General features: G+C 55.4%; 1 protein-coding gene across 20 annotated transcripts; it reads left to right on the top strand.

Moving 5' to 3' along the window:
* The first annotated feature begins 386 nt into the window (after positions 1–386).
* Tcf3 (transcription factor 3) lies at positions 387–24,822 on the top strand. 20 transcript variants are annotated; one of them, XR_001779500.2, is made up of 20 exons: positions 387–1,043; positions 3,295–3,426; positions 6,620–6,692; positions 12,958–13,031; positions 13,197–13,275; positions 14,275–14,342; positions 14,764–14,896; positions 15,545–15,597; positions 16,723–16,825; positions 16,893–17,050; positions 17,138–17,273; positions 17,574–17,632; positions 17,725–17,803; positions 18,437–18,510; positions 18,840–18,998; positions 19,075–19,201; positions 21,026–21,158; positions 21,301–21,536; positions 23,739–23,965; positions 24,089–24,822. XR_001779500.2 is itself a non-coding variant. In NM_011548.5 (19 exons), the coding sequence occupies exons 2-19, from the start codon at positions 3,352–3,354 to the stop codon at positions 24,229–24,231; spliced, it is 1,947 nt and encodes a 648-aa protein (NP_035678.3). In that variant the 5' UTR covers positions 728–1,043; positions 3,295–3,351; the 3' UTR covers positions 24,232–24,822. The 20 variants fall into 20 exon arrangements, 18 of the variants coding, with proteins under 18 accessions (XP_030100855.1, NP_035678.3, NP_001365839.1 ...); NR_166173.1 differs by having other exon boundaries at positions 728–1,043; positions 15,548–15,597; positions 18,843–18,998; NM_011548.5 differs by lacking the exon at positions 21,301–21,536 and having other exon boundaries at positions 728–1,043; positions 15,548–15,597; positions 18,843–18,998.
* Positions 24,823–25,293: the final 471 nt, after the last annotated feature.

Below are 25,293 nucleotides of genomic sequence, written 5' to 3'. Positions count from 1 at the left end.
AATGTGGAGGTCCTTCAGCAAGAGAGAGAATGATCCATCGTTTCCTAGCCTCTCATTAAGGATCTGATATCCCATCCCGACTTTGATATACCCGCTCGAACACATAACACCCAGAGCCCATCCTAGAAACTCAAATAGAACCCACTTGACGTGGCGGCGCCGGCGGGCATAAGAACCCGAAAATAAAATCTCAAACCCCGCCCTTCCACCGCCTTCCCGTTGAGTTTCTCGCGGCCTCTTGCTCTGAGAATCCCGCCTCTGCTGTAGGGCGGGAACGCAGATGATACTTCGCAATAAATGGTTTGAGTTCTGCCAATCTAACCTCTCCACCTTCCCATTGGTTATTTGTAGCGGTCCTTATCTTTCAATCTAATGGTCCTTCCCGCTTGCGTCAAGGACGCTTCGCTCAGTGCGTGTATACCGCCGCGTAGGAAGATAGTTCCTAAGTCTTTCCCTCGGTTTGATAGAGACTATCTCTGCCGGAAGTACTTTAGTATTAGATACGGGTTGATTCTTGGTGTCATGGTAATCTTTGTGGGTGTTCTGGCAGTGACTGTTGTGAGGTGGTGTATGTTACTATCGCCTCAAGAGGTAGTGGAGGGATCTGTGTATCCGGTCGGGGCGCGGCTGCAGCGACTTAGGGGAGGTGGCTTTTGGCGACAGTGGGCGTGGTCACTTGGGGGCGTGGCTTCCGCGGGCGGCGCGGGGCGGGGTGGGGGGGCGGAACATGTCTCCCGCCGCAGGAAGATGAGGCAGCGCCGGCGGCTGCGGGCGTAGCGGGCCACCGCGGGCCACCGCCGCGCGCCGCCGCCTCTGCTACAGTCCCTTCCCGCGGGGCCTGCTCTGAGAGAAGCTCGAGAGAGACCAGGCGACGCGAACGCGAGTGGGGAGGAGGAAGGACGCGCGACCCCGAGCCCTGCGCGCTCCCGCCGCCCACGCGCGACCCTCGGGGACGCGCCCGCCACCCTTTTGTCCCCGGGGTCCCCGAGGGCGGTGGGCAGCAGGGAGCCCCGGTGCACCCGGTGCATGCCCCCGCCCAGCAGGTGAGCGCACGCGGAGGGGCCCCGGACGCGCGCGTGGGGCTCACGGGGACGCGCGCACGGTGGGGACCCCCCCCCTCTGCTTAGTGCATGAGAAAAAAAAAGTTGCCTCTGGGTCTCTCTCGGGTCCGCGGGGAGGCTAGGGCTGGGGTGAGCCCCCGGGGGAGTGTGCACGCGTCCCCCTTGCACAGGGCCCCGGGCCCGGCGGCGCATTGTTCTCTGTCTTCAACTTTGCGCGCCTGGAGAGGGGGGCGACGTGGAGGGGACGCGCGCACTTGAGAGCAAACTTTGCCCAGGCCTCTTTTGTGACGGTTCTCTGTGGACGGTCACCCAACTTCATCAGATAGGAATTCTCCAACTCGTGGGGATCTTAGGGGAGGTGTTCCCTTTCCATCTGCCCTTAGAGAGGGGGTCCTCCTGATCGGAGCTGGAGTTTGGAGGGAAGAGAGAGGGCCACCTCCTCATTCCATTAGCTAGTGGTTCCACAACTCGTGGTTATCTTAGGGGAGGTGTCCCCTTATCACCCACCTTCACCTCTTCACTTGAGGTGTCCCCTTGATCCTAGTGGAGTTTGGAAGGCTGAGGATTATATCGCACTCCACAATTTAGAGTTCCTAATTCTTGGGGATTTTGTGGGAGGTGTCCCTTTCCAACCCACCCCCACCCAGGGAAGTCTCCAAATCTCCATCCAAACTGGAATTTGGAAGGAAGAGTGAACCCAATATCTTCACCTCGTTAACTTGGGGTTCCCCAACTCCTGGAGATCTTGGAAGACCCCCCCTGCCACTTAAGGATGCCCCCCCCCCGATTTAAACTGGAGTTTGGAGGAAAGAGAGCAAGTCCTTTTGTCTGCTACAAGAAAGGGATCTCTGGGTACAGAGAAGGAGGGGAGACACAGGGACCCCGAGATGGGAACATCTGCTCTGTGTTAATGTGGGGCGCGGCACAGCTCAGGGTTTGGGACACGATGGTGGCCTCTGCGAGCCTCAGAACTTCCAACCTTCCTCCTCCCGCAGTGGCTGCTGGAATGGGGGAGGGAGGAGAAGGGGGGGGTCATCCCCAATTCTGCTTCCCTACCCCCAATCCAAGATGACCCAGGTTGTCCCATTCCTCCCCTCCCAAGAGTGTTTGTGGCACCCGCCCCCACTGGAGCAGTGTTTCACCTCTCCTGGGGTTACCCAGAAAAATCGGTTTCAAATACCCCACAAAAAAAGTGTGGTTTCGTACAACTTAGAAGAAGAAGAAAAGAGTCAGTTTCACACATCCTCCAAAAAGGATGAAAAAAAAAAAAGACAAAAAGCAGTGGGGGCGGGGTGCCCGAGGTGCCTGTTTCACACCCTGTGTGAGTTGACAAACAAAAGAGTTGGGGTTCCTGAGCTTCTGGACGTGGGTCTTCCCTCAACCCCAGAATCGCCTTCCCCAGCCTGTGGCTTCCGGATCCCTGCTGCCCTAGCTCCTTTCTGGGGAACACTGGAAAAAAAAGTTAATGGTTTAACTGCGTGCTGGCCCCTCAGTCTTTCCTGGGGTGGGTGGATTGGGCCTGGCAGGTGGAACCCCTCCCCCACTGGTGGAGCAGAGCCCCTGGGACCTGAGGGGAATCCCAGGTCTTGGGGACCTCCCCCCCCCCCCCCGGTGATGTTGGTAAAAGGATGTTTTTAAACTTGACTGGGAATAATTCCCGGATATATCCTGACAATAAGAGGCCCACTTGGTTTGAGTGTTTTGTTTTGTTTTAATTTTGTTTTGTTTTTTAGCTTTCTTGAATGAGGTTGGGTTTTGGGGGTGAGAGGGAGAAGTTGTGGGTCCCAGGGATAACACCTCTTCCACCCACTAGAGCCTTGAGGTTCACAGTTTGTTTTGCTTTGGATTTGGGGTGACCAGGGTCTTGGGTATTCTGTGACAGCTGCTGCATGGGAAGGTTCCACCAAGTTTATTTGGAGGAGGCAGAGCCTGGGCCACCCCTTTCTTCCTGGACAGGGCCCATAGACAGTCCCCCCCCCACCCCTTTAAAATGCAATTTGACACTCTGGTGGGCCTCTGGGAATTGGGAGATTTCATATGTGTACCCCTTCTCTCCATTGTTCAAGCTACTCATTTGCTCATGAGAAGGATCTACAGAGGATCCCCCCAGAACCCAGGCTCCTGCCTCTTCCTTCAGGACCCCCATTGACCCCAGGGCCTCACTTCTAATGCCCACTTGTCCACGCTCTCAGTCCCTCTGTTTCTCCCCTTCTGTCCCCTGGTGTCACCACAGGGCTGTCTCTAGATCTGGGGGACGCACCCCAGTTCCAACACCTGCTGTCCTGGGTGGATGATGAACCAGTCTCAGAGAATGGCACCCGTGGGCTCTGACAAGGAACTGAGTGACCTCCTGGACTTCAGCATGGTGAGCTAGCGCCCCCCCCCCCCCCCCGCCCCTCAGTGCCTACCCACCCCACCACTCCTGGCCTGGAAGGTAGGGTTGAAGTGGGAGTGTCTGCCAGTAGGAGTGGAGCCCCCAGCTTGCAAGAGTGGGGGAAATCTCAGAGGAAATGGAGCCCCCTACCGTAGGCCTGGTGACATCCACCAAAGAAGTGCTCCCACCTGGCACCTCACCAGTGAGGAGAAGAACGGAGCCCAGAGAGAGGGAAGGGCTGTTCAGAGCTGTGGTTGTTCCCCAGTGTTCACTGCAGAAGTGCCTGTGGGGGCTGGTGGCCTTGAGTTAGAAAAGTGACCATCGAAGTTACAGGCTGTGAGAATGAAGTCCCAAGCTGTTCTGACACGTGCTGGGGCCTTAGAGAAGGAAGCCACCAACCCCCTGTACCGCTGGTGACTTACCCTCCTCAGTCTGGGTGCTCTGCTAGTGAGGGAGACTCTGGCCTGGGAAGGCTGTTAGCAGCCCTGCCGCATTAGCATACAGCCTGCAGTGGCTGTTCCCACCCTCTGTGATGGCTCTTCTCCTCCAGCTGTGTAAATGCCCAGAGAGGTTGCTGGCTGACAGAAGTCACAGAACACCCAATAAGGAGCCTCCTGGTGGCCATCTCCACAGCCTAGGATTCTCAGTTTACCCATCTGTGCAGTGGGCACCCTGGGGGCGGGGGCAGTGGACCTGTCCTTCAAGAACCAGCATGTTTTTCTAAACTCTGGATTCTTGAAATCTTGGCCCCACCCCCAGAAGCACTACTGAGCCCTGGTTTCTAGGACGACTTTCGGTCTGAGCTCCCCTGCCCATCCCCACAAGGGCTCCAGGCCACAGAATTCTACCAAATAACAAGCATGCTCACACTGAAACGGCCCCAGCCACCCTACGGAAATGCAGCCCTAGGGACAGAGCCACTGGGTTCCGGAAGGCCCCGCTGGTATTTTTAAGGCCCATTTTCTGTCGTTGCCTCCTGGTTTGCCCCAGGCTGAACAGACAGAGGCCCTGGCCCCTGGTTTTTGTTGTTGTTAAACTGTCAGGTCACGGCCTAGTGGCCTGGAACACAGCAGCTTGGGGGTGCAGCTCAGCCCAGTGGACCCAGGGGAGCACCCTGAGCCTCAGGGCCACCCCCTTCAGTCGCAGGGCTCAGGATCTCCCCCGATTTAGGTCAAGAGAGGGCGTCCTGTGGGATAGATGAGAAACTGGGGTGAAAGCACGGGGGACGGGGGCGAGGATGGCAGGGCCTGTGGTGGGGGTCGTAGTTTTTATTCTTTTGATTGTGAGCTAGCATCTCCTGGAGCCCAGGTTGGTCTAGATACCCTAAATCCTCCTGTCTGCAAGTATGGAGAAGCCTGTGCCCCCTTGGCTAGAATTTGTTCTTTTTCTTTCAGTTATTTAAGTGTGTGTGAGTGCGAGCGAGCAAGAGAGCGAGAGCATGCACTTGAGAGAAAGCACCTGTGCACCTTGTTTATGCAGGGTACCCTGGAGGTCAGAAGAGGGCATTAGCCACCCTGCAGCTCCAGTTTCAGATAGTTGTGAGCAGTCATGTGGTTGCTGGGAACTTCATCCCGGTCCTCTGGAAGAGCATGTTATCCTCAGAGCTCGCTCTCTGGTCCCCATCTTAGCATTTGAGACAGAGCCTCCCTCTGCAACCCCATGCTGGTCCCAGACAGGGCCCCACTTCGGCCACTGCTCCTCCTGAATGAGAGGTAGGGATGGTGACCCCCCCACCCGCTGGCTGTGGGGCTACACTGTCACTGCCTAGTTGTCTGTGGGATGACTTAGGGGACAGTGTGGGCAGCTTGGGGCCTTCCTGTCCCTTCAGTTGCTTAGGCTCCACACACAGGTAAAATATGGCCCTCGGTGGTTGGGAGTTGGCTGGTGTGTATGGTTTGTCTGTCTGTGCCTCTGAGTGTTTTTTGTTTTTGTTTTTTTGGTTTTTCGAGACAGGGTTTCTCTGTGTAGCACAGGGTTTCTCTGTGCAGCCCTGGCTGTCCTGGAACTCTCTCTGTAGACCAGGCTGGCCTCAAACTCAGAAATCTGCCTGCCTCTGCCTCCCAAGTGCTGGGCTGACAGCCTCACTCTCCCCTTACTGCAGGTGGCCACACCTCCTCACAGTGTATATCCTCCCATGATGGCTTTAAGTGAGCCACTCAGACAAGTGGGGGCCCTGCATGATATCTAGGGATGTCTGGATCTATAGGGTGCTGGCCGAGGAGTGAGCTTCCCAGACCTGCCTGGGCTTCTCACAGACCACCTGTTGAGCAAGCGTTTTTTTGTAGTCCAGCTGGGATAGGAGAGAACATATCACCTCCAGGCATTGTGGCATTGGGGTACCTCTGTGAGGCTGAGGCAGGAGGATCAGAAATTCAAGGTAAGCCTGGGCTACGGAATGCCCATCTCAGAAACAAAAAAAGGGCAGGGGAGATGGCTCAGTGGGTAGAGTGTTGGGGTCTGAGTCAAGCCCAGCAGCCAGTGGGGCACAGAGGCACCCATCTGTAACCCAGCACTGGGGAGATGGGCACCAGAGATCACCTGGGCCCTCCGGCCAGCCAGTCTAGCTTATTTGGCAAGCTCTAGGCCAGTGAGAAATGGTGTCTCAAGAAAAAAAATGGCCACACACTTGGGTTTTTGTTGTTGTTGTTTTGTTTTGGTTTTTTTGTTTTTTGTTTGTTTGGTTGGTTTTGGTTTTTTTTTTTTCGAGACAGGGTTTCTCTGTGTAGCCCTGGCTGTCCTGGAACTCACTTTGTAGAACAGGCTGGCCTCGAACTCAGAAATCCACCTGCCTCTGCCTCCTGAGTGCTGGTATCAAAGGTGTGCGCCACCATGTCCCGCTGGCCACACACTTGTAGCCCCAACACTCAGTCAGAAGCAGGCGGGTCCCTGTGTGTTTGAGGCCAGCCTAGGCTTCATAGCAATTTCCAGGTCAGCCAAGGTGAGACCCTGCCTCAAAAACAAGTGACACTCAAAGCTGTATAAGCACAAAAACCAATCGGAAGCCATGTCCTCTACTGAGTGTGATTTTTCTCTCTATGCTTGTCCTCCAGCTGGGGTACCCTATCCCTGCCCACAGCTCTGTTCCAGCCTAACTCCAGGAAACCTAGTCTTTGGGCCTCAGCCAGACACCCCAACTGCTCACAGCTCTAGCCTCCATTCACCTGACTTTTCTCTGTCCCCACAGATGTTCCCGCTACCTGTGGCCAATGGGAAGAGCCGGCCCGCCTCCCTCGGGGGAACCCAGTTTGCAGGCTCAGGTAGGACTGAGGGGCTCTTGGGGGGGTGTTCATGGGGACGGTGGCGGAGATCTGTCTGGTGGGTGGGAGTGTGGTCATTCTAGAACCCATTGGGCTGGGTGAACTGGAACCCAGGCCTCCATGCTTTGTCTGCTCCAACTGTGAATCCAGGCCTGGCCTCCCCCGGTGATTGGATTTTGAACAAGTATTAGACACCTGGAATAACCACGGTCAGTCTGGCTTGCCCGGGACCATGGGGTTAGGACTGCCTAGGAGCTAGGACACGTAAGACCTTATAAGAGAAGCAGCACATAGACAGCCTGCCCTGGATGGAGGTGACGACCGTGCGGCAGACTTGGAAGGCTGATGTGGGTCGTTCTTGCTTACCCTCCCTGAAAGCAGGGCTATCAGTCACTGCTGTGCCTTGTCTTCCCCTTGGACTGAGGAAGTGAACGGAGGGCCATCTGGGTACTGCTGGAGGCCTGGAAATCCCCAGAGGCTTCCGCCACCCCGGAAGCAGCCCCCAATCCGTAATGCCCAGGCTTCCTGCCGCACCAGTGGGTAAGGTCAGGTTGAGAGGGCTGGCCTGTTCATAGTGATGGTTCTCCAGACCCTTTACCCTTCGTCATCAACACCTGTGTGGGAACATGGAGGTGGCCCCCGGGGGTGGGACAGCCTGACGGACCTCTTCCTGTAAGCCTGGCCTGGCAGAACACCCGCTGGCTTCTGTCCAGGCTGTCTAGCCTTCCCGACCCACCCTCATCCGAACCTTGGACCCTTGGGTACCAGGCTCGTGTGCGGTCCAGAGAAGCCTAGCATGCAGCCCTTTTGCCTTGGGCTGTGTGACCTGTCACAGGGACCATGTTGATTGCCCATCATGATCAGTTTAGTTCAGTAGGTGGCACATCTAGAGCTGTGTCACCTGGGAGGGGACGTCACTTCAACCTGGGTGGCAGAAAGGATATTCGCCCCATTCTTGATGATGAAGGCACACAGGAGGGGTGTGCAGAGCGGGTCTCCCAGGCCCTGTTGGCACAGTCAAGACTGGAGCCTGCCACTCTGGGGCAATCCCACATAGGACCACGGAAGGCAGAATCAGTGCTCAAACGTGGGTGGTAGCTAGGCCTTAGAGGCCCATCACTCTCGGTGAGTTGGTGCCACAGCTTCAGCCCTCCTGCATTTGGTCAGCATTTTTTCTTGATAACATTTAAGGACCCAAGTGCCAGGTCCCGTGTGACACCCCACTTGTCCATCAACATGCTGTAGACAGCCCCGCCTCACAACTCATGTCCACCTGTAGTCTGTAGTCGCTCCTTACGACGGAACTGTGTGACACAGTTCGGTTTGCAGGAAAGGTCAAGGGGCTCTGATTGTACTCTCTCTAACATCCTTGACTGAACCCCCCCCATCCCCTGCTGCCCCCCAGCTGGAATCGTCTTGTGAGACAGGTGCCTCAGGGAGCTCAGGAAGGTCCCCGGAGACCTGTCCAGCTGTCACTTCTGTGAAATTACTTTAATTATTTGACTTTTCAAGACAGGGTTTCTTTGTGTAGCCCTGGCTGTCCTGGAATTCACTCTGTAGACCAGGCTGGCCTCAAACTCAGAAATCCACCTGCCTCTGCCTCCCAAGTGCTGGGATTAAAGGTATGCACCACCGTCTGGCTCGGATCAACTTTAAAAGACACATTTTAGGCCAGTTGTGGGTGTATACCTTTAATCTCAGCACTGGGGAGGCAGAGGCCAGCCTGTTCTACATGGGGAATTCCAGGCCTCCAGAGTGCTGTAGTAAGACCCTGTCTTTAAGAAAAAGAAAGAAAAGTACATCTTTTTTGTTTGTTTTGTTTTGTTTCGAGACAGGGTTTCTCTGTGTGGCCCTGACTGTCCTGGAACTCACTCTGTAGATCAGGCTGGCCTCGAACTCAGAAATTCGACTGCCTCTGCCTCCCAAGTGCTGGGATTAAAGGCGTGCACCACCACGTCCGGCAGAAAAATACGTCTTAAGAAGAATTTCTAGCTCCATATTACATGATGACCTGGGATCACAGAGTCTTGAGTCCCCGTTTCTCACAGATGCAGGACATAGATGAAGTAGTTACTCCAGTAGGAGCCTGAAACTTAGGGTTTCTTCTCACTGAATAGGGCTGCCCATACACCACCCCACACAACCCTTGTTGGTTTGTACTCACACTTTACATAGGAAGGCTTCACTAGCATTTTCATCTCTGGAGTAAAAAGCGGAAGAGCAGGGGACGCTGAGTCAGACAACAGAAGAACTTGGGGAAGGTTCTTACAGTGAAGAAATGCCCCCGAGAGCTTCCTTCTCTAAGAAGCTGTATTGGGGGGGTGTTTCTTTTACTTTATGCATTTCGTGTTTTTCCTGCATGTATATCTGCTTCACATGTGTGTCTCATACCCACGGTGGCCAGAAGAGGGCATCAGATCCCCTGCATCTTGTATGTGGGTGCTGGGAACTGATCCTGGGGCCTCTAGAAGATCAGCCAGTGCTGTTACCCTCTGAGTCAAATGTCTGACCCAATGGGGTTTATTTTATATTAGTTTGTTTTATTTGGTCACTGGAGACTGAATCAAGAAACTCCAGAATGGAAGGCAAGAACTCAGTTGCTGTCAGTCATGGTGGCTATACCTTTAATCCCAGCACTGGGCAGACAAATGGATCGTCAGCCTGGGCTACATAGATGCAAGCTAGCCTGGGCTATATAGTGAGACCTTGTCACGAACCACATGGGTGACAAGTGTCACAGTGAGTCGTCTTAGAGTGTCCTCATGTGGTTTTCTCAGTGTAGATTTCTCCCCCCAGGTGACCCTGGGTTGTGTCAAGTTGAAAAAAACTGAGCAGAGTCTGAACTCTGCTGTTCTTGTGCCTCTGTGACCTGCTGTTCTTGGTGGCTTTTCTTTCTGTGACTATCATGTTGCTCTATGTGTGCATCTGTATCAGTGTGCTAGTGTCTGACTGTGTGTATCTGGATATGTTTGCGTGTGTGTGTGTGTATGTGTGTGTGTCAGGGTGCTTTCGTCTGTCTGTCTGTGTACACCAAAAGTTGACAGTGGCGATTTCTGTAATCACTCTGTGCTGCATTTTTTGGATCAAAGTCTGTCTTTCCATCTGGCGCTCACCTATCTAGCTAAACTGGCCAGCCAGTGGGCTCCAGGGAGCCTCCCTTGTCCACCTTCCCAGTGTTGGGATCCCAAGTTTATGTAGCACTGTGCCTGGCTTTTTAGGTGGGTTCTGAGACTCGAACTCAGGTCCTCTCACTTGTGCCAGCAAACATTTCCCAACTGAGCCCTCCCCCGTGCCCACACTTGACTCTGTTTATCACATACCGTCCCTCAGTTGTTAGCATCTCCTGATCTGTCTGGCCAGCCAACCCTACCCAAAGGCTGCATCTGTCCCCTCCACTCGACCACTGCATTATTTAGGAGAAGGAAAAAAAATCCACTCAAGCGCAGTGTGGGGTGTGAGCTGGCCATCTCAGCACTCAGGAGGAGGCCAGCCTGGGCTAGGGGAGCCCTGGCCCTCAAAACAAAAGCAGGGCCATCTGTTCCCATCAGGTGTGACTATTCCCCTGCTGCCAGTAAAGTTGCCTCTGCCTCTGTCCCTTTGTCCTTGCTCCGTCCTGCGTCTGCCGTATTGATTTTGTGCTGTGGAGTCTGTGCCTTGGAGAATCGATGGCAAACATTGACTCCTCTCTACTTTAATCTTGATTCCTCCTCTTAAAGTTCTTATCTTTCTTTCCTGGACTTTAAAATCCAAATGTTTGATAATCTTTTTGATTTGATGGGGAGCGAGTTTTAGGATGGAGCCCAGGGCCTCAGCCCTAGATTTCACTGTGAGGTGAGAGCTGAAGCTTGCATAGCTCAGAGGTGAGGCCTCACCCAGAATCCCCAGGGAGGGTTTGGGGCGTGGTCAGGGGTGGAGCCTCTGCCTAGAATCCCCCTACTGGAGGGCCTAGGGCGTGGTCAGGGTGGCACGGCCCAGAATCCCCCAGTGGGAGCTTGGGTAGAATCCTGGATTTGCTGTTCTCTGCTGGGGCATAGGTCAACTTTTTCCTTGGTTACTTTTGGGTTTTTGAGGTGTGTTGTAAAGACTAGGCTGGTCCCAAACTTGCTTTTGACCTCAGTAGTCCTGGGAGGAGCTCGTGGGACAGACTGCAGGTGTTGTTTGAGAGCTTTGTCAGGCTTGACATTGTCTGCTGGACTTGGGTGGGTGTGCTCTCACAGCGGTTGACATGGTCCCTGGTGATGGGCTGTGGAGTGAGGAGCGTGCTTGCAGGCTCAAGCAAAGCTGGTGCTGTGAGCTCATGTCCAAGAAACAGTGTCCTCCACACCAGGGCAGCTGGTTCTCTCCATAGTGGGCCTTATATAAACGTATACAAATAGGTAGTAAGAGTATCCCTGTCACCGGGCGTGGTGGCGCACGCCTTTAAGCCCAGCACTTGGGAGGCAGAGGCAGGTGAATTTCTGAGTTCGAGGCCAGCCTGAACCCTGTCTCGAAAAAGGGGAAAAAAAAAAGTATCCCTGTCTTGAATATAGCTGTAGATATATCACATATGAACAGAACTGTGTGCCACTAAAACTTTATTTATGAGAACAAGTCATAGCCAAAGAGCCAACAATCCCATCGAAAGAATAGAACTCCAAGCCTTTGGTTCTCCCCTGACATGGGTTGGGTTTGACTGACCAAGCTAGGAGTGGACCCTGTGCCTCTTTCCAAGGAGGTGCCTATTTCTTTCCAACTTCCTGTAATACCTCACCTTGAGGGACAGGAAAAGATTAAGAGAGAGGAAGAGAGCGCGCGAGGGAGCCTGACATCGACATCTTCTGTTAGAACGTTTTAATTAGTACGCAGTGAAACTGCTATGAATATTCATGTTGGGGTTATTAAGATGCATAATTTATCAGTGGGGTGATTTTAATAACTGTATTAATAGGGTGGGGGAGGGGTCTCCTGAGTTTTGTTATTTATAGAATGGAAAAAGACAGGGCTTTTGTGCTAGAGGGTCTTGGGGTCTTGTGGAATCCTCAGTATTACTAGGCTCTGAGGGAGTGGGGCTGTGTTTGCCAAGTGCAGGGGTCACATGGGCAGGCCATTTTGGGTCTGGGCTTCTCAAGTGCCGAGTGCTCCTAGGATCTGCAACCAGTGTGGATGCTGGCACCCTACCCTCCTGAGCCTCACCATAAGTCCTAGTGGAAAGCTAAAATTTGGGAGTATAGACACCCACAGACTGCACCTAATGCTAGAGGGGTTCCTGGAAGCCCCCAATGGCTGTATCCCAGCCCCCCACTGCCAACACATTGGAACTTTATCAGGACACAGGAAGGTATAATTGGAGTGAATATTCATGAGGTTGGGAGATTAATATGCACAATTATGCAAATTAGACCACGATTAAGCAGGTTCTCTGAGGAGGGAATGATGAGCACAAAGGCTCATGCTCTGGGGTTTGGAAGTCTCTGGTGTGGAGGTGGGGACGAGGGGTCCTGGGCTGTAGGGTGTGAAGTTGAGTGCGGGAGCCCCTGGAGTCTGGGATGGGAACATGGACTCCCCTGTCCAGCTTCACAAATGGGAAACCGAGGCACACAGAAGAGCCATACAGCCAGGTTGTCAGGGAGGAGTTGGAAGTGTGGCCCCTGTGGCCTCTGTGCATGGGGACAGGGCCCAGGAAGAAGCAGATTCACTGCAGTGGAGAAGAGGATTCTAGAGGTATAGGCCGTTAGCAGCCTGTGAGGAGTGTTTGGGGAGATAAGGGCCCAGCCCTGCTTTACCCCACCCCTTAGGACAAGGTCCTCTGGTCTCCAGGCTGGTTAACCCTCACCCTTCCTCTGAGGATGCAGGAGCCTGAGCCAGCTGTGCCTCCTGTCCACATCTGACAGTATCTGCCTTGCTTACCCACCCGCTGAGCTGGTCGGCCTCGCCAGGAGGGCCTGTACCAGGGAGACACTGCTCCTGAAGTCCTTGAGGCCCTAGAAGCCGTTGTTGACCATTTCTGACTCACATGCCCAGCCTTGCATGATCAGACATAGGGCTGAGCAAGAGGCTGGGCCATGGGACTAAAAGTGGGGACAATAGCTGAGGTTTTGACAGGTGAGTAGGAGTCTTCTAGGAGAGACAGATTGCTAGTGGTCACATTACCGAGCTACAGCAGCCTTCGTAGGGACAGAATCCTAGGCTATGTAGGCTGGAGAAGTCTGACCATATTGCTCTTAAGCATATCTGGGTGAAGGAGGAATAAGACTGAACTAGACTGACTTCTCTTTGCCTCCTACAGGACTGGAGGACCGACCCAGCTCAGGCTCCTGGGGCAGCAGTGACCAGAACAGTTCTTCCTTTGACCCTAGCCGGGTAAGACGCCTGGGCCCCGGGTCTCCTTTCCTGGGCAGGAGGTGAGGAGACAGCGCATGGTACCCTTTGTCAGTTGTGCCCAACCACAGTGAGGCGCTTACAGGGCTTAGCCTGTGCACATGTGTGCGTGGTGCCTGCACCTCTCACCCTGGCTGTCTCCCCCAGACATACAGCGAAGGTGCCCACTTCAGTGACTCCCACAGCAGCCTGCCGCCTTCCACGTTCCTAGGAGCTGGGCTTGGAGGTAAGTGTGGCCACCCTGTGCTAATCCCATGAGGGACTTGACACAGTGAGATAGGGGAGCACCAGCCATCACGTCAGTAGCCCAGGCTGGGATCGGCAGGCAGTGAGTCGGATGCTATTTGTCATGAGAGGTGCTCGTTAGCCTTGTCTGTGTCCCTGGGCACTGTGGGGACAGTCACCAGGCATTGGGTCAGGAGGCCTGAAAGGCATGAAGGCGGTGGTTATAACTTGAGAAAGTTGCTTCTGCTCCAAGTCCGGAACTGGATAGCGCTGACCCTGGCTCCTTCCACCATGGCCTAAAGTGGCCTCTGCAGTTGTGGGCTACATGTTCTCTTTTGGGTTTCCTTTTTCCGCCTCTCCCTCGGGTGTCCTGCCTGACAGGGTGGCAGGGCCCTCGGGCAGTTCCCATAGAGTTCAGCTGTGTCCGTTCCAGCTTGTCTCTGCCAGCCTCCCCAATCCCCAGGGTGGACCCTGTGACAGCACTGAGGTCTGTCGGGGTCAGCAGCCTTCAGTGTCCAGGCACTCGGGCAGGAAGGTGGCAAGTTCATGGCTAGCCTGGGCTACATGAAATCCTGCCGCAAAACAAATAAAGACTGGAGGTTGGCTCAGGGCTTGAGAGCACTTGTTGATCTTGCAGAGGATCCAGGTTCACACCAGGCACCCAACCCACATGGTGGCTGACAACACACATAAGTCCAGGCCCAGGAGATAGGATGCCCTCTTTTAGGCATGCACATGGTGTACATACATATATAAATGCGGGCAAAGTGCTCATATACATGAAATAATGAATAAACTTAACTGAGAAGAGTAGCAGGGACACTTGCTGGTCAGTTGGTCCCACTGTTGCTAGGGAGAATCTGTGTTCTCTGTCCTCTATCCAGGGGCCTGGGCAGCCACGACTGCACAGGCAGGGCTCTGCCAGAGCTCCCCCATGTGGGACCCCCACTGTCTGAGGGACATTCCTGGGCTCTCTTGTGACTTTTTCTGTCCCTTGCAGGCAAGGGCAGTGAGCGGAATGCCTATGCCACCTTTGGGAGAGACACCAGTGTTGGCACCTTGAGTCAGGTAAACTGAGGCAGAAGGGCAGAGCTAGCCTGACTTCCACAGTGACTGTTAGGGGCCAAGCTGTGCACCAAGGATGGTCACATTCATGTCGCCTCTCAAGTCCCCAAGGAGGCTTTTCAACCACATGAATAACAGAGCTGGGCAGTTTGGGATATGGGTCTCAGAGCCCTGACCCGGCTGTTACAGGGTATCCCGCAGACAAGGCCCCAGGGTGGACTCTACCCTTGTGTGATTGTGGCTGTGAAGTGGAGCATGATGGTTGAGAAGAGGGTGTGTCTTGAGGGTTTGTGCACCAGTGAGGCCTATGGGCCCCGCCTGGCTTTGTGCCAGTGATAGCTACAGCTGGCACCGCAGGGTCTCCATGCAGGGATCGGTATGGTCTGACCATGAGCCTCAGCTTCCTGGTGTCCCCATTTCTCAGGCTGGCTTCCTGCCAGGTGAGCTGAGCCTCAGCAGTCCCGGGCCACTGTCCCCATCGGGCATCAAGAGCAGCTCCCAGTATTACCCCTCATTCCCCAGCAACCCTCGTCGGAGAGCTGCAGATGGTGGCCTGGGTGAGTGAGGGCTGGGGACAGGGAGATGCTGGAGGGGCCGTTGTGGAAGAGACTGACGCCTGGGCTGGGCACCAGCCATGAACAGGAGAAAGACCTGTAGCCAGGCCAGAGTGGGTGCCACTAAGCCGCAGTGGCCACTGGGGTGCTCTCCCCTAGGACAGCATGAACTGGGATCATACTTGAAGTGAGGGCCACACACTTGGTGGCCAGATCTGCTGGCCCCGGGGCTGCTGACCAGAGTTATGGGGTGCACTGGCCTGGGACAACCAGGCTGTTTTGCCCCCACTCCAAGTTCTGTGTGCCCCTTCCCCCACCTCCCCCCCAGGATGTTTCCTTACATCTTTGGTGTCCCAGTGGGTGGGATCTGGATTTTTTAGATCTTTTTTGATTTTGAGACAGGGTCTCTCTATGTAGCCCCAGCTGTCCTGGAACTCTTTGTAGACCAGGTTGACTTGGAACTCACAGAGATTGCCTGCCTCTGTCTCCTCTATGCTGGCAGAGCACAGGTTTTTAGTGGCTGCATTAACAAGGCCCCTCAAGTGTCAGGGATGTGGCATCCTTGGAACCTGACTACAGCATGGTAGGGGGCCACATGAGGGCATGTGGAGATGGCAGTGGCCAGACCTTCCTCTCTGCTCTTGCTCCCAGCAGATACTCAGCCGAAGAAGGTCCGGAAGGTTCCGCCTGGTCTCCCTTCCTCGGTGAGTGGGACAGTCCTAGAGCCATTAGCTGCCACAGCTTCCTGGGTTTCCCAGTCCAGAAGCTGTGGCTACATCCTGAAGTTGAGCAGGCTTTGAGCTCTGAGGGCTGCTGCAGCAAAATGTGTGTGCTCCTCCCCTGTTCCCTAGGGAAGCCCTTTCTCAGGTCCCACCTCACTCCCTCCTTTCCTCTAAGCTGGGGCTGCCTGGGGCCTCTTGTGCTTGAGTAGCCAGATCCTGCCTATTCCTAAGCCACACCCACCTGCCAAAGCTGTAAGTGTCTCCGCCCATTGGCTTGGCAGTTGGCAAATTGCCAACCCCAGCAGATGGTTACTGGCCTTCAGTGGTTCATGGCACCATGGGCCTGTGATTTAATCACGTTAAGAAAGGTGGTATGCTGGATTCTCCAACCTGGATGCCTCCCGCAGCACTTGGGAGGTAAAGGCAGAAGAGTCAAAGTGTCACCTCATATATAAAAGTTTGTGGCCCCAGAACACTATAGTTTTCCCTTTGACATCAGGACTAGGATGGGCCATGGGGGTGGGGGCTGTCCAGAAATACACATATGGTATAGGAGGCAAAGCTTAGGTCAGACTGACCAATAGAACCTACTTAAGGTAAGTCAAGTTAACTCTGGAGCTAGCTCAGACTTGCTCTCTGTTCCTCTGCCAAAGCAGACATGAGCAGCTGATCCCCTCCTGAGCCATGGGCTACTGCAGACATTGGTGGCAGATCCCCACTGTTACTTCAAGCTGTCAGAGTTCCAGCCAATGCTAGCTGGTCAGGGTCAATGCTGTGCTCTCTTCTGTGCCTTCTCTGCTGTGGGGGGCACCAGGACCAGATGCTATGCTGGGATTCTGACTCTGGCCCAGGGTCCTATGGCCAGAAGGACAGGGAGGTTTCCCGCACTGCTAAATGCTAAATAGGGAGCAATAGAGCTGAACACTGGAGGTGGGACTTTGGGGATTTACTATGAGTTTGCTACGTGAGGCAGGCCAAGGTGTTCCGGAGAAGCAGAAGCATCATCTCAGAGGTAGTGAAGGGACATTAGGTTTCTAGGACCTCCAGGGCCTAGGCATGGAGCTGCCTGTCCCCCGCCATTGGCTTGACTGTACCCTCCCACTGCAGGTGTATCCGCCCAGCTCAGGTGACAGCTACAGCAGGGATGCTGCAGCCTACCCCTCCGCCAAGACCCCCAGCAGCGCTTACCCCTCCCCCTTCTACGTGGCAGGTGCGTGGGGCTCCCTGGGGGGGCTCTGTGGGGCCAGGGTCTCGTCTCACAACCCCCCTCTACACAGATGGCAGCCTGCACCCATCAGCTGAGCTCTGGAGTACGCCTAGCCAGGTGGGCTTTGGGCCCATGCTAGGTGACGGCTCTTCCCCTCTGCCCCTTGCACCGGGCAGCAGCTCCGTGGGCAGTGGTACCTTTGGGGGCCTCCAGCAGCAGGATCGCATGGTAGGTGTCATGGTTTGGGGACCTGGGGAGTGCCAACACTTGTGTTGTCCTGCTGACCTGCTCTTTGACGACTGATTTTCCCCTCAGGGCTACCAGCTGCATGGATCTGAGGTTAATGGCTCGCTCCCAGCTGTATCCAGCTTTTCGGCTGCCCCTGGCACTTACAGTGGGACTTCCGGCCACACGCCCCCTGTGAGTGGGGCCGCAGCTGAAAGCCTCCTAGGTGAGCCTACACCTGGGGTTTGCTGGGCCTGGCTGGGACCCATGGGGCAGGCATCAGCGCTCCATGGAGAGGGTCCAGAGGCTGGAGCCAGAGGGTGTGGTCAGTGTCTGAGCCAGGTTGACTTTGGTACAAGGTTTTCCACTTCATTTTGGGGTAAACTGAGGCAGAAAGGAGTCCTTGTTCACCCGGGAGGCAGGTGTCAGTGTTAGGCAAGACCCGGATACAGGTGTCTTGAGTGGATAGGGGGTGGGGCACAGTTATGGTGGCACACAGCATTAGGGCTTTTCTCTTCCCCCACAGGCACCCGAGGGACTACAGCCAGCAGCTCAGGGGATGCCCTTGGGAAGGCACTGGCCTCGGTGAGCAGGGGCCTGGGCAGTGGCAGTGGGGGGGACTTCTGGTAGCCTCATTGTGGCCCTGATTGCCCATCTTTCTGTCCGCACCACTGCAGATCTACTCCCCGGATCACTCCAGCAATAATTTCTCACCTAGCCCCTCAACGCCTGTGGGTTCACCCCAGGGCCTGCCAGGTGTGTAGGTGATGGGCATGGGCTCCATGTGTTACCTCAGGGCTGTCCCCAGTCTATAGACCTGGTCAGGTAGTGAGAGGTGGCATCTGAGGGAGGCGGGCTCACCTCAGGCATGCCCCTCCAGGGTGGATGTTGCTGGGGCACCGGTGAGGAGCAAAGGAAAATGGGGGCTGGGGGCTTCTAGGTCTGGGAGGTTGAGGGTAACAGTAACCTGCTCTGCCTGGCATGTTGGCACAGGACTGTGTGATCCCAGCCCTCGGGAGGCACAGGCAGATGGATCTCTCTGAGTGTGAGGCCAGCCTGTCTACAGAGGGAGTCCCATACCAGTCCTCACCTTGACCTGTCTGGGCCTCCTGGAGCTACCTGTTGTTTGTGTTTGTAGCAGTGAGCCCAGACAAGGAGGGACAGAGAGAAACCATCCTTGAGGCCTCCCTCTGCTGTGCCCTTGCAGGCTAGGTGTGCCAGGGCTGGCTCCTCTAGGATCAGGGGTAGTGTTCAGTCAGGAAAGAGGGAGCTTGGAAGGTTGAGCAGTGTCTGGTGTTTGGGCCGAGCCAGGCATCTCTGAGTGCTGTGGGTCAGCTGCACTTCCTGTCCCCACTGCCTGTCTTCCCACTTGTGCCTTTCCTTCTCCAGGGACATCACAGTGGCCCCGGGCAGGAGCGCCCAGTGCCTTATCCCCCAACTACGATGCAGGTCTCCATGGCCTGGTGAGTGTTCCCTCCCTGCTGGCCAGGGCACCAGGCACTATTCTGTCCCACCACTGCTGCTGGGCTGGCTGGGGCTCAGTGGGCAGAGTGCCTGCTGTTGTGTGCCAAGCCCTGGGTCCCCTCATCAGCACTGCAGAAACTGACACTGATGACATCTGCCTGTCCTCTCTGTGCTTGGGGGGTGGAGGCAGGAGAATTAGGAGGAGCAAGGCAAGGGGATCGATCACACGTTTTGAGTAGGCCGCAGCGAAATGTCCTGTGTGAAGCAAATAGTGCAGATGTGCACATGCATGTGCGTGCCCCTCAGTGCCTGCCTCACCCTCTCACAGCAGAGCAAGATGGAGGACCGCTTGGACGAGGCCATCCATGTCCTGCGAAGCCACGCTGTTGGCACCGCTAGCGATCTCCATGGGCTTTTGCCTGGCCATGGCGCACTGACCACGAGCTTCACCGGCCCCATGTCACTGGGCGGGCGGCATGCCGGCCTGGTGAGTATCAGCTTAGGTCAGGGAATGGTGACATTTAGGGACTCCAGCCACCCTGACATGTCATTCTCCTCTGTAGGTCGGGGGAAGCCATCCTGAGGAGGGCCTCACAAGTGGGGCCAGTCTTTTGCATAACCATGCCAGCCTCCCCAGCCAGCCCAGTTCCCTCCCTGACCTCTCACAGAGACCTCCCGACTCCTATAGTGGTAAGTCCCAGCAGGGAGCTGAAGGCCTTCCCAGTCCTTGTCGCAGAGAGGGGGAGGACATGAGTGTCCCTCAGGGCTGAAGAGTGACTTAGTCCATACTTGATCTGCTGAAGCGTGAGGACCTGAACTGGTTTGAACTGGATACCCTAGAGCCTGTGTAAAAAGCACAAATGTGTGCCTGGGCACCCATGCTGGGCATGCAGGGACAGGCTGACTCGCAGGCCAGCAAGCTGCACTTGGCAAGCCCTAGGTTCCCATGAGCCCCTGCCTCAAAACTGAAAGCTGATGTTGGGGAGCCAAGATTGGTGCTTCTCACATGAATGTGCTGACCTCGTAATCCATGTTACAAGGGTGAGCGTGGTGGCCAGCTTTGCTGAAAATCTCTGTGTTTCCAGGATAAGTCATAGTGACAAGAACAGGACACTTGATGTCTTTCCCTGGTCCCTGCCTGCCTTTTGAGCACACACACACACACACACACACACACACACACTTGTGACCAAGAGCCATCAGGTAGACTGACTGTTCAGGTCCTCAATGTAGCCTGTGTGCTGGTTTGTTTGGGGAGCACTGAGGCACACGGCAGGGCTCAGGAACCTGGCAAAATGGAGTGCTTGCTTTTCACATGAGGGCTTAGGACAGGCGCGGTCCCATAGGGGATGCAGTGCTTGTAGAGATGTTAGGCCAGCACACGTGGAGGGAATAGAACAGGGGTACAGAGGAGCCTCCAGCAAGGAGGCAGCCTGTGCACAGGCCTGTGGGCAGAGCAGAGCCCTCGTAGGGAGAACGAGAGGGTGGAAGAGACGGGAAGCTCTGACAAGCCAGTGTGCAGTGGCCTGTGGGTGTGGGGAACATTTTGCCAGCAGAGAGCAGGGTAGGAATGTCTGGCCTCTGCACCCTCAGGTGACGCTGGGAGCCATAAGGCTAGCACTGGCTGTGTGAGGGGCTCGGTGGATTGGGCGTGGGTGAGACTAAGGATGACGTCCACAGAGGAAGCCCCAGGCCCACGCAGTGTCTGCTGTGCATGATCTTATGCAGGCCCCCCTCAGCTCTTAATCCCTAGACTGTGTCTGCACTCCGAATTGTGCCTGTTGTATTTCAATGTTTGTTGTGGACATTTTCTAGGCAGTTCTTGTTATTGATATCCTGACCCAATTTCTCAGGTAGCCCAGGCTGGCTTTGGAATGACCTTGAATTTCTGGTCTCTAGCCTTGGCCTCCGAAGTCCAGGATTGATGCGTGTGCCAACAACCAGGTTTATGATTTTGATTTTGATTTTTTTTTTTAGACAACCTCACTGTGTATCATAGGCTGGTCTTGAACTTACAACCCCTTTACCTCAGCCTCCCAGTGCTGGGGTGACAGGTGTGTTCTTGTACCAGTCCACAGACTCTCCCCCTGCCCCATGGTTATAGCAGGGATTGCTCCTCCCACTGCTTTGGTTTTCTGAGTCAGGGTTTCTCTGTGTAGCCCTGGCTGTCCTGGAACTCACTCTGTAGACCAGGCTGGCCTCAAACTCAGAAATCTACCTGCCTCTGCCTCCCAAGTGCTGGGATTAAAGGTGTGTGCTACCAGTGGACAGCTGTTCCCCTAGTTTTAAAACTTGTGAGTTTGCCATTTTCAAACAGAGCAGGTTCTGCAGTTGCTGGTTTGCCATTTTCAAACAGAGCAGGTCTGCAGTTGCTGGTTCTGTGAAGGGTCTAGTGTGACTTCAGTGTCAGGCAGGGAGCCAGCTCCCAGTTGAGGGCAGCCATCCAGCCTGCCTCTCTCAGTTTGTTTGGAGCTGCGTCCTGGCAAGGGGCCCCTCATCCCTGGCTTGTTTCAGGACTCGGGAGGGCAGGCACAACAGCGGGTGCCAGCGAGATCAAGCGGGAGGAGAAAGAGGATGAGGAAATCGCATCAGTAGCCGACGCCGAAGAGGACAAGAAGGACCTGAAGGTCCCACGCACGCGCACCAGGTGCCAAACCCCACCCCTTGGGCCATACACGCACACATCACATGTTACACACATCACACGTGCACACAGACCCCGGGAGGCCCTGCAGGCCACCACATCACCTCACTGTCTCCCTCTGGCCCCCGGCTCCCCTCCCCCATAGCCCAGACGAGGACGAGGACGACCTTCTCCCCCCAGAGCAGAAGGCGGAGCGGGAGAAGGAGCGCCGGGTGGCCAATAATGCCCGAGAGCGCCTGCGGGTCCGCGACATCAATGAGGCCTTTAAGGAGCTCGGCCGCATGTGCCAGCTGCACCTCAGCAGCGAGAAGCCGCAGACCAAACTGCTCATCCTGCACCAGGCCGTGGCCGTCATCCTCAGCCTGGAGCAGCAGGTGCGAGGTCAGTGGGCGGCCCGCGCCCCGCGCCTCCGCGATGCTCCTTCCCTGCTGCCCAAGCCAGAGCAGTGACAGTCCCTCACCGACCAGTCCTTGCACCCCTCCTCCAGACAGGAGGTTCCCTGCACTCGCTGCTCTCTGAACTGACTGTCCCTGCCCAGTTTGCTACACTGTGGCACTAATGACCAGTCCTGCCTCATACTGCTGTCCCCACTCTGACTGTCCCCATCCACTCTTGACTGTCCCTATCCACTCTGTCCCCATCCACATTGACTGTCCCCATCTACTCTGTCACCATCCACACTGTCTGTCACCATCCACACTGACTGTCCCTATCCACACTGACTGTCCCCATCCACACTGACTGTCCCCATCCACACTGTCTGTCCCCATCTACACTGACTGTCCCTATCCACACTGACTGTCCTCACTCTGTCCCCATCCATACTGACTGTTCCCATCCATACTGACTGTCCCCAACCATTCTGACTGTCCCCATCTACTCTGTCACCATCCACACTGACTGTCCTCATCCTCATTACCTAACATCACATCCACCCTCTTCCACACCAGCTGTTCCCAATGTCAGCTGTCCCTTGTACCTACTCTGTCTCTGCACTGTCCCACAGGTTGTCTTTCTGCCGGTCACACTCTAGGTCGACTGTCCCCGTCCCCCCCCACCCCCCTGATCTCCTTCATACCTGCTGGCCCCAGTTCTGACTGACTGACCTCCTTCCTGCCTTGCTGATCCTGGGCCTGCCTCTGACAGGCCTGGAGTCTGCCACACTGGCCTCACTGGCCTGAGGACTTCAACCCTGACTTTTCCCATCCCCAGGCTCTTGCTAGCCCAGCCCCAGCCCCAGCCCAAAGGTGCTAGCTGGTGTCTAAGCCACCATTGTTGTTCAACTTAGAAGGCTCCCTACCCCACAGTAGCTTCTCCCTGACTCAGTTTCCCCATCTAATGGTGTTAATCCACCTGACCCGGGGCTGATGAGGGAGGACAACAGCTCGGACCCCACTGCTTCCTTAACCTGCACTTGCCCTGGCCTGCCTGCCTGCCTTTAACCCTTTCTCTCCTGCAGCATGGTGTGATCTGCACAGCCACCCACTCTCCCCTTGACTCCAAGGTCTCTATGGTGGCTGAGTGCGCAGCCCACCCTGTGACTCCCAAGCCCGTCTATCTGCTGTCTGTGTTTCATGCTGTCCCCTTTACCCTGGCTGTCCCCTGGCTTCGCTTGCCACCACCGCCCCTCACCTCGCACCTGCTGCCCTTTGGACAGGGCTGATCGCACCGTGACCTAGGGGCCTTTTGTCCCATAGGCCATGCAGTTTCTAAAGGGAAGGAAAAGGCCCTCTGGGCACACAGCCTTTGGTGCCCACATGCAGTTTGGTCTGTGCGCTTGTCCTGAGGTCTGGGGCCACTGCCACCACCTAGGATCTGATAGGTTCAAGGGTGGCCTGAGACAGGAGTAGCGAGGGGCATGGTGCTGGGCTTCAGCTGGATAGCAGAAGGCTCAGCACAAGAGAGGCCTGGCTCAGTCTGCGACCACAGACAGTGACAGCATTACCCTTGAGTTTGGTCATTTGGAGTCACTGTCATGAGTGTCCATCACAGTGGAGGACATAAGTCCCTGGACCTATGAGTCGACCCTCCTGGCCCAGCCAGGGTGACTGGCTCTGGGGTGTGGGGCTCAGGCCCAGCTGGGGTGCAGGACTTGGGCCCAAGTGCTGTTTGCGTCCATGAGCTCTGGCTCAGGGGCCAAGCTTCAGCTTCTGCCTTATATAGGGCAGTACAGCCCTGAATCTATTACCCAAGCCATGAGCAGGGACAGCAAGAAACTAGTCAGCAAAGACAGGGACAACTGAGGCCCCGCTGCCCTCTAAGGCTCTGCCTCCCTCTGTACATGCTGGGAGACAGTGAGGCCTTTGTCCTTCCCAGAGTAACCACCTGGCCTCCCGGAGACATGGTCTAAGGACACACATACAGGCAGATGCCCATAGGGGTGTGTCACCTGCACAAGGCACAGTTGTCCACACTGCAGAGCTGCTATCACTGTGCACATTGGCTGCCACCCACGACACCCATTACAGCACCACACCACTGCCACCAAGTCACCCATGACACCCTTTCTACCCTCACACATTACATACACATAGCACGCAGTGGCCCGGCCCCCGCTGACGGAGGCTCGGTGCTGTGACCCAGCAGTACAGATGAGGTGCTGTCCCTGGAGGAGAAGGACCTGAGGGACCGGGAGAGGCGTATGGCCAATAACGCTCGGGAGCGGGTGCGCGTGCGGGACATTAACGAGGCCTTCCGGGAGCTGGGCCGCATGTGCCAGCTGCACCTCAAGTCGGATAAGGCGCAGACCAAGCTGCTCATCCTGCAGCAGGCGGTGCAGGTCATCCTGGGCCTGGAGCAGCAGGTGCGAGGTAGGCTGCGCCCGCCCCGTCTGTTCCATCCTGCTGGCCAGGGCAGCCTCGGCACAGCCCCGCCCCTCTCTGACCCCACCTGAGGACCGTCTCCCACTGCTCTCTCCTTCCCCACTCCCCCAGAACGCAACCTGAACCCCAAAGCAGCCTGCTTGAAGCGGAGGGAGGAGGAGAAGGTGTCTGGCGTGGTCGGGGACCCACAGCTGGCCCTGTCAGCCGCCCACCCGGGCCTGGGTGAGGCCCACAACCCAGCCGGGCACCTGTGAGCCGTCACAGCTTCTTCGTTGGACCAGGGACCACCATATCTCTGCCCGGGGTGCATCAGGACGGTTCTGGATGAGACAGGTCTCCATCGAAGCATGAGCAGAGAGAGGGCTCTGGGGACACTTCAGGGCCTGGGGAGGGTGGCACTGAACAGCTCCCTGCTTGGCCCCAGTGACCAAGCAGAAAAGTTCCTTCCTCTCGGTTAACCAGAACTGGAAACAAAGCAGCATGCTCCCTTTTCAAAAAGGAAAGAAAGATGCCTTAACTATGTAAGACGGAAGAGTCGGACCGTGCCCTGGCAGGGCGGCCTGGGACTGGCTTCTACTTCAGAGCCACCAGCACATCGTGCCTAAGCATTTTTCGTTTTTTTAAAGGAGAATAAAGGAACATTAGTTTTCAGATTTTTTTTTTAAATGTAGACAAAAGTTAGCAAGAACGAGGCCTTCCGTGTCTTTTTTTTTTCCCTTAGCTTTTTTTTCCGTATGTTTTGTAAGCAACAAATTTTTGTATAAAAGTCTCATGTCTGTTTCTGTTTCTAGAATTTATCGTCATATTTCATGGTCTACAAGGTTATTAAAGTAGCATTCAAAAGACCCAGTGTTGATCTAAGGGTCACCCCTACCCTGAGGCCTGGCACAAGATCTAGATGCTTGCCCCTTCCTCTTCCCATGAACATGAACCCAAGGCCTGTCTGTGCCAGGCATGTGCTCCTTGGCTAAACCATGCCCTCCTCATGTGAAGTGGGCCGTCCTCATGGTCCTCAATACTTGGGTGTCATGCATTAGGGGACCTCTAAAGAAAAGTTGCTAGAATAAGGTGTGTGTGTGTGTGTGTGTGTAAGGATATTAGAATGGCTTACAGGCCATGACCTGGGTATTCTCAACAGCGACAAAGCGACTGTCTCCAAGAATACTGTAGCTATTCAGTGTGCCAGCAGTCCCAATTCAGTGCTGGAGTCCTGTAGGATTCCTAGGGGATGCTGGTCTTGGGTCTGCACTGGAATCCTGAAGAACAGGGTTCTGACACCAGTGAGGGCAAGCAGGCAAAAAGCAAAAGCATTCTCC

This window comes from Mus musculus, chromosome 10 (assembly GCF_000001635.26).
Source record: "Mus musculus strain C57BL/6J chromosome 10, GRCm38.p6 C57BL/6J".
Taxonomy (NCBI): Eukaryota; Metazoa; Chordata; class Mammalia; order Rodentia; family Muridae; genus Mus; species Mus musculus.
Note: the sequence above shows the minus strand (reverse complement) of the source record. Positions and strands in the feature narration are given on the sequence as shown.